This window comes from Globicephala melas, chromosome 5 (genome assembly GCF_963455315.2).
Source record: "Globicephala melas chromosome 5, mGloMel1.2, whole genome shotgun sequence".
Classification (NCBI taxonomy): Eukaryota; Metazoa; Chordata; class Mammalia; order Artiodactyla; family Delphinidae; genus Globicephala; species Globicephala melas.
Window position 1 is genome coordinate 121,306,216 of NC_083318.1, and position 8,939 is coordinate 121,315,154.

The 8,939-nt window shown below is 37.5% G+C and overlaps 1 protein-coding gene across 4 annotated transcripts in view; it reads left to right on the top strand.

The window, feature by feature from the left end:
- The window catches only part of PPP3CA (protein phosphatase 3 catalytic subunit alpha), a 294,947-nt gene extending 288,728 nt beyond the window's left edge, over positions 1-6,219 (top strand). For 3 of the 4 annotated variants that reach the window (XM_060299755.1, XM_070045609.1, XM_060299756.1), the window contains exons 13-14: positions 2,051-2,080; positions 5,259-6,219. In XM_060299755.1, the coding sequence (XP_060155738.1) occupies positions 2,051-2,080; positions 5,259-5,455 (227 nt within the window). In that variant the 3' untranslated portion in view covers positions 5,456-6,219. The remainder of the gene's footprint in view (positions 1-2,050; positions 2,081-5,258) is intronic. The other variant, XM_060299757.1, reaches the window with a different exon arrangement.
- Positions 6,220-8,939: the final 2,720 nt, after the last annotated feature.

The following is an 8,939-nucleotide window of genomic DNA, read 5'->3' on the forward strand; positions in this document are numbered from 1 at the left end:
CCTGCTTATTTCCCTGTACCTTTCCCTGAATCTTTGTTTGTGTTTTCTTTTCTATCCCTGTCCCTCAGTCTAGAAGATTCTGGTATTCTTATGGTAATGTTATTTAGATACACCTCTTTTACATAGAAAGTGATGCCCAGCTTCATGGATATTGTACTGCTAAATGATCACCTCCTAGCAGCATCACTAAAATTTTCTTTATTTTCATATGAATTTATTCCAACATCAATGTCTTCGAGTTGCCACAAAAAGAAAAAAAAATTTCTAAATGAAGGTAGGAAGATACCACAGTATTGAAGTAAGTTCCTCATTTAATTTGTAGCTAAAATTTATCTTAGTAACTTCAGGAAAAAACCCACAATTTTCCCACCAAAGTAAACATGCTCTCTAAGAACATTAGCATAAATGGATCGTTTGTATGCACAAAATGCACAACTACCTAATTGACTAAAATCTGCATAGTTTCTGTTAAGCACAGTTTTAAGGTACAGCAGGTGTATTATCAGAAACTATGGGCCACAGTTGCTTTAGAAGAATACACTTAATAATGGACAGTACATATTTCTAATATGTTGGTCCTGGTGCGGTTCCAGATATTTTGCTTTACTTTTAAACTTAAGTTCTTAGAATTCTTTGTTTTGTTTCCAGATTTTCACCTGTATTTTAACCTGGGTTATTCAGTTTCCTGTTCTGTCGTTTTATTTTAAATCCATCTGTTTGTCATTTGGTGTTGAACTCACACACACACAAACACATACACACAGCCGACATCTTACGAGTCCTGAGAATTTGAAAAGTCAGTGTATATTTTAAATCATGTACATTAATACAGTTTCAGAATTCATTGTCTGATGCCCTTTAATCTGTCTAAAAGGGGAAACTACTTAAGTTTTGCTATTTGGCTTTTCTCCATGGTGGTAACCATTCTCCATTTTTATCGTAAGGAATTTAAAATGCACTGTAAGTAAATTATAGTGTACATCTGGCAGTTGCTCTAGTTTTAAAACGTTAAATTATAAGAAATATGCAAATTAAAGTCAAGGGGTAGGATTTTAATATTAAACATTTTAGAATTACAGAGAAGTTTTGCATTTTAGCACTTCATTAGGGAAATATCTCCTAACCTTGATAACATAGAAAGATTCATACACCTTTAAAGCGAGAATATAGACCCTAAGCTTATTATAAAAATTGCTGATAAAGCAATGGGCTTTTAAAAATTTTGCCTCTGAAATATGCTGAGGTTTCCGTATTTAGACGGTCCTTTCTTTAAAATGCTGATAGAATTATTGCTGCTACTGGCATATTATCACGTGATTATAACATTTCAAGAATTTTGTTTCCAAAAATGCTATTCCAATGAGGAAAACTGATTTTAAACTGGGTTACCTGGCAAAAGAAGTCCAGGCTATCCCATCCCCAACCTCTTTCTCTTCCCTTTCTCCCTCCCTCTCGAAACACGCTCGATGTTTGTGTTTAAAGGGTCACATGTGTTACCAACTCAGATGCAACTCTAAATTTGCATCCCCCCTGCTTTTCTATTCCACTAGGAAATCGTGCCATTTAATATTAAATAGTGTGAATTATTCCACTGACATTATGACAACACTTCAAGCTCTGCCATTTTGGGGGCATTTTAAAACTATAAATTACCAATCGTAGCAGTGGGTTTATCATACTTCATGTGAGTCAGATTCACATTTTCGATTGACCTAGTCCCTTGTAGATTCAGTCTAAGTCCAAGAAACCTTTCCTGAGTGTTTTCTTAAAGGATTAATCATTTTCTCCTGTATTTAGTGAACAAAATCCAAATCATGTCACTCAGATACGTGTAGCCAGCTCATTAAAAAAAAAACAAGAAAAAACCCCCATCATTTTCGTGGTGTTTTTTCGTTTCTTTGAAGTATTTCTATTTTGTCTGTGCCAGAAACCAGCACTTACAGGAACATTAATCCTCTTAGCACCCTTGATCGTCACTGATGTGTTCTTAGAGTTAAAAATCCTCTGCTCATTTTTCTCATTCATTTTGCACCCCCTTTCTTCTCTTCAGCTACTGTTGAGGCTATTGAGGCTGATGAAGGTAAATTGGCCAGTCCCCTTTCTGTTGTACCTGCAACAGACAAGGGCTCTGCTGGGTGTATTCATTTCTTTCTTTCTTTCTTTCTTTTTCTTTTCTTTTTCTTTCTTTTCTTTTCTTTTCTTTTTTTTTTTCTTTTTTTTTTGCTGTAGCTTGTACAGAGTGTGTGGGTGTTGGGCTAACAGTTGTGGCTCAGTATTAACCAACATGTTCTTGCTTTAAAGGGGAAAATGTCCTTTTCCGGTTTGTTTGTTTGTTATTTTTTCCCTTAAAGCTATGTTTGACTTTGTATACAATGATCCTAGTATAATCACGGAAAACAAAAGGATTAGAGATCTTGAATGATGTGGGGTGGGGTTTATGGCAGCCGTTTTGACAAACAATGGATAGAACAATATTCTTTGAGCTGAACCATGTCCCTCCCTCAAATCACTTTCAGTCGGCACTGAAAAGGAGAGAATAAAAATAGCTTTATTAAGTCTAGTCTTCAGAAATTTCTAGAAAAAAAATTCATTGGAATAGTGCTTTGTTGTAGTTCAACATTAATTTTTGTCTCCAAAAAATATTCCAACAAGAGACAGCTGTGTACGAGGTAAACAGTTCTGCTAGTCTTAGAAATTTTAACGTACTGGTATTTGTAGGACGGTTAGCATCAGCAAAATATTCTAAAGAGTTCAAAAATATCTAGTGGCTGTAGAAATGGCCGGTAACGAGCATAGGGAATATTGAGTCATCACTCAACTGGTTAATAGCCACCGAGTGCCTTCTTGGCACCAGGCACTGTGCCGGGTGCTTCAGGAGAAACGAGACATATTCACCACCGACTGTGTCCCAGCACTGCTCGAGGACAATAGAGTGGACCCTCTCGCAATTCCTTTTGAATCAAGTGCTTTTGAAATGTAGAGTTAGGAGAGGACTACCTATCCAAATAGTTTTTAATCTGATACATACCACGCCCTCTGGAAATTTTAAAAAGAATAATAATTTGAAGTTCCCCTTTAAAACAAAATTTTTCAGTTGTATTTTGTTCTTGCAAGATAATGTTTTATTGTTCCCAAAATTGTGTTTTCTGGTGCTTTGATATGATGTAAAATGTGCCACTTTAGTTTCTTTAATTTGTACGTGATTTGGATACGGTAGGGGAAATGATAGCACTGTAAGAGAAAATACAACTGCTTCCTAAATAGCAGTGAATAAACTGCTATTTATGTGGGAATTCTCTATTCCTCTTGGCAAATTCTAATCTGCAGTGTGCATTCTTGTTGATAGTTTGGCTGTTTTCTGTGGTTTCTGTGACTCTTGTGTTGTGTTAAGTATACTACCAATGTAAATTGCTAATACCCATCGTCTGACCAGCAACTACAGCAGAGCACACATTCTTCCAGACCAGGGTAGACAGAAATGATTAGAAATGGAGCCCCATTCCGGACATAGCCATTGCTCTCGCTAGATTTTGAATTTCTATGCTCTCACCCTATTGGCTTTATTTTAAAACCTTAAACAACCTAAAAGAGAGATTCCACTTTTACCATTTCAATTCGTAAAATCGCTTCATCAATTATGATGACCAACTTTTTATATGTATTAACTATGATGGAATGATATTCACAGCAGTTTAGCAAAACAATAGAGTACTACTTTTGTCCCTCAAAATCATTGAGTTCATTTTCAGGGTGGGTGCTCATCAGACAGCTCTATTATTTTGCGATTTATGACTGAATGAGAGAAGAATTAAGACGCTTTGCTTTGGGCCTTGGTCTTTTCCCATTTCCCCATCTTCTTCCTCTCATAGTTGACTAATCACCATGACGCTAACCTTTAAAATGCAGAGGGGGAACAAACTGTTTCTCATCGTTTAATGAGTTTGGAAGCAAGTGTGTCTATCTTTTAAGAATCTCGTCCATACTAATGAAAGGCACTGTACATTTGTGTGGGAGTGGCTAGCAAAGTTTCAGCTTGAAACTGCTTTCCTTTTTTTCTCAAATAGGGTAGGAAGGATAAAGGTACAATGAAATTGTCCTTCATCAGCCATGGAGATGCGACCCAATTCAGCATTGGTGATTGGCCCGTCAGTGTCTGGCTTGCATTTTCACAGGGAGTAAAGCAAACTGATGTCATTGGTTCCCCATCTATGTACTTTATTTTCAGCTCACTGGTTGGTGCACCTACTGAAGAAATCATTAAGTTTCTTGCACAAATGCCTTCTCTATCTCTGGAGCACACTAGGGTTACTGAAAAAAACCAAGTATCAATGCTCCCCCTTTGTGAATTCCATGGTTTCACTGAATAAGGCCAAAACCATTCCCATCCATTTTTGCTAAAAGTTGAAAGAAGCATTTTCCCCTTGTTATTCTTGAACCAGCACTTACGTCTACGTTGATCTACTAAGAAAGAGTTTTTCTTTGATTTAGGCAGTAATGGACCAGATGAACATCAGTTTGACCTGTTCGCTGCTGAAGGGCAGACAGAGTTTTTCTACTTAGTGATCTGATCTTGATTTTTATGAGTTTCTTTTACCTTGTCCCCACTCCACGTTTCCAAAGTTGAGTGGAGAAGCAGGAGTTTATAATTTCATTTTTTTTCATGCCACTGTTGAGTTGTTTGCCAAGCAAGTCTTCCTGGGATCCTGAGATGGCATGGAAACGCCCCAAGTTCATGCCTTTTATAGCTTCTTTTAGCTTCTGCTCTAAACTCTTCACTAGATTTTTAGGTCTAGCTGCTTCAGTGATTCTCCTGAATTTGCCATTACTAGCACAATGGAATAGTAAAATTAGGGCCATTTCCATTCTTTCTAGGTTAGGGCATTTGATACAGTAATTGTGCCAACGATGTGGCCAGTCTATGCTGGGCCTAGAGACCTATCCCTGGTAGCAGCCTTTCTCTTTACATACCACTTCGTGGATCTAAACTTCCATGAAGACAAGAGAAACGTTTACATCTTACTAACTTGGAAGAGGACATTTTGGTTGGGAGGAGACATTGGCTGTTACCAAACATCTCGGTTATCTTCAGGTATGGTAAGGAGTCTGTTGTGCTGTGTTCAGGTCCCGTCACTTTGTTCTCTACTAAAGGATTCCCTCTCTCACTGCGAAATCTCTAACATCACCTGCTACAACAGCTGTGCCCTTTGTTTTCCTCTGACTAACCCAGTTTTTCTTTTTTTTAATGATTTTCTGTTTAGCTATCAAAGGATTTTCACCACAACATAAGATCACTAGCTTCGAGGAGGCCAAGGGCTTAGATCGAATTAACGAGAGGATGCCACCTCGCAGAGATGCCATGCCCTCTGACACCAACCTTAACTCCATCAACAAGACTCTCGCCTCAGAGACTAACGGCACGGACAGCAATGGCAGTAATAGCAGCAATATCCAGTGACCACTTCCTGTTCTTTTTTTTTTTTTTTGGGAGCTGCAGGGCGTGATGGGATTGCTGCATATCAGCAGTTGGATGTTCTTGCCTCTGATGGTAGCTTACTTGCTCTGGGGCCAGGAGTTGGATTCAGTTTACACTATCATTAGAAAAGAGGGAGAGAGATAATAAACTATATTTTGGTGAGGGTTATGATTAAACACCTCTTTTGGGTATGCCTTTTAAAAATGCTTATAGGAAAAACAATTTAAAAAGAAAGCTAATGCTAGTATATACTGCAATGTTAGGGGAATGAACATGTTTTCCTACTGCATCGGGGACTTCTAGATAGGTTAATGAGAGGTCTTTTATTATGTTACTGGACACGAAAACTTTGTCTAATTTCTTACTCTATTGTACGTTTACAGTTGCAGCACTAAAAATGGATGACATCAAACATTTTTAACAAAATGATGTACAAACTAAATAAGGACTATTTATTGATAATGTTTTGCTACTCTTGTCAGACAATGGCTATAAAATGAATTAGGCAGTCTTAAAAAAAAAAAAAAAAAGCAGAAAAAGAAAAAAAAAAAAGAATGTTGCAAATTTGTTAAAATGCCAAAAAGGACAGTTTAATTTTGTACAGATTATGCTTACCTCAGGTTTCTTTAGTGTGCTTGAATGCCCTTGTTTCCATATAACACTTATCTTATTACTTTGGCAATGAATACCTTTTCTTTAAGTTTTAAAAAACTGGAATAATTACATCTATCTCTTTTTTTTTTTTTGCTGTTTATATTTAGGGGTTTTTGTTGATAAATCAAGTCTTGGTTGTGGCTTGCTGAATTAAATATTTATGAGTGGTGCATTTTTAAGTATAGTAAACAAGACACCATATTAAGTACAGTGATAAAGCATCTATATTCTGTAAAAAAAAAAAATCTGCCTATGCATGTTTTTTAAGGAAAAAAATGGCTGTATCGGCCTGTATGGGACTGTAATGCGCTTAGTGGTCTGACATATACTGGAAATGTATGTATACTGGCGTACTTTATATTCTCTAAAATGCTTCATGCCTTTGAAATTTTGTAATCAAAAAAAAAGCTTTGAAAAAATCTAAAGGGGAGAGTATTCTTAAAAGTTTTTAACATAAGCTTGTCAGTGCACATATAGATGGTTAGCATGTTTAGCAAACCTTGTGAAATTTAAATAAGTTCATAGTTACATGTGAAACTCTAAATGCATGGTAACTGTTAATGTCACAACAGTTGAGTTATTTTGTTAGGTTCTGTCATGTGCCACAAAATATGTACTTTTTTCACTTTTTCCCTTTGTATATCAGTTACGGGTTACAACTGGTTCATTCTGAAAACAACAACAACAACAAAAGTCCATTCATATTTTTTAACAATTGTATAAGTGCCCAAGTAATTCACTACAGCCTAAAGCCTTGCCTTTGTAATTTGACTTCTGAAATGTTGGCAATCAAAGCATGCACTTGTAACAATGAAAAAGAAAAAAGCATTTTATATTACTACTCAATAAAATGTGCATGAACTTAAAGAAATCTCCTCCTTTCCCTGAGTCTGCTGGGGGACTTACATGCACAATTACCATGCTGTCTTCTAGGTGCTGGGTCCACCCCAATGCATCACAGATTGACTTGAAGTGGCTGCTCGAAGGGCCTTGGGCTCTCAGGTGTGGTGCCTACTTCCGCTGTAAGAATCTTGGTAGATTTGTGTCTCAAATCACACAGGAGAAATATATTGAAGAGCAAATGCCATCTTCTGGCTCCCTCAGAGGTGGGAGCCCGTTCAGAAACCAGAGCATTCCTTTTTATTGAAAAAAAAAAAAAAAATGTTATCCATTGTTTCAGTTGTACTGGATGCCCTGTCTGCTCAGTCGAAAAGAACTAAGCAAGTAAATGCATTTTCATCCCAAGAGAGTTGCATTTGTATCGATATGAAATTTGTATCCCGTCGCTTTAGCTAATATCTGATCACCTGAAGATTTAAGATACACCAAATTTTAGTTTGTTTCTAACATTGTTCATTTTCAGTGCACTTTGTTTTTATGTAATAAAGTATGCTGTTCTATTAAATAATAAGAATATGGCAAGTAGTGATCTAGTGTACCAAAACAAAGACTTTCTAGATATATTCTCTGACAAAAACGATCCCAAATTTATTTTGATGAACTCAAACATCCCCCCCCACCACCATGGATATGACACCCAAGGAAAATATTTAGATGCAATATTTATCAGAATGATATGAAAGAAATGGTAATTCTGGTACCAAGGTGTTTATTTTCCTTCTTATAACTGCAGAGAAAATATCCTGACCAAAAAAAAAATCCTTTTTTTGGACTCCTTTCTTTTACAAATTGTGCTGAGGCAACTATGGCATAGAAATAAACATTTGACATTAAAATAAGCAGTTGATGTGAGTATTGCTTGGTCTTTCTGCTAAGTAGTTAGGAAAGCAATAGTGTATATGTTTGCATTATAATTCAGTCTATCAGGGAAATCAATGCACAACTGAAGTTATTTCTCTAAAAGCAATAACACTGCCCGATCATCAGTTATTAAATCTATCTCTTTCACTTTTGGAGAAACTGTTGGATTCTTCAGTTGCTTATTCCAGTGACTCTTTGGCTAAACACACACACACACACACACACACACACACACACACACACACACACACACACACACACACACACACACACACACACACACACACACACACACACACACACACACACACACACACACACACACACACACACACACACACACACACACACACACACACACACACACACACACACACACCCTCCTGTCCTCTGCCCTTCTTCATCCACCCCCAAGGTGACTTACATCTCATGGGCTTCAAACTCAGTGCTGACTTTTATCTAGCTTTTCAAGGATTAAGAGCTAGATTTGACTACTGACCCTAGGTCAGCAGTTTTTCTTATCTAAAATATCTTCTACTTGTATTCTTTTAAAATATTTTTTGAAGAAAAGAAAGAAAAATCTTCAGACACTAAACTTGTATGAGGAACAAAGTGGCGAGGGGAGGAATATCTTTTGTCATCGACAGTGGCATTTCCTAGGACAGCGTGTCAAAGGGGAAGTGTCTTGTGGTATCGGCCCAGAGAGTGTCATGGCGATGCTGAATCCCCCAGAATGATCTTGTCCCTAAACATTTCTGTCCTTCCCACCCCACCACATCCATGTGAAATAAGAAACTCGAGGACACATCCATCTTTCTGCCTAGAAACCAGGGCCTCGACTTGAAGCCAACACCACAAGAAGGGACCACGGAGCTGACTTAACTGTCTCACACTTGCCCTTGACAACTTCGTATCTCCCACTCACTGGGTCCCTCTTGTCACACTCGGTTGAGAAGCAGGGACCTTGCAGCTTACGCTGCCTGCCTACATTTCTTCAAACCTGGAAGCCCCTTGAGTTGGACAAATCTGAGATCCCCAGCCTAAAGATATG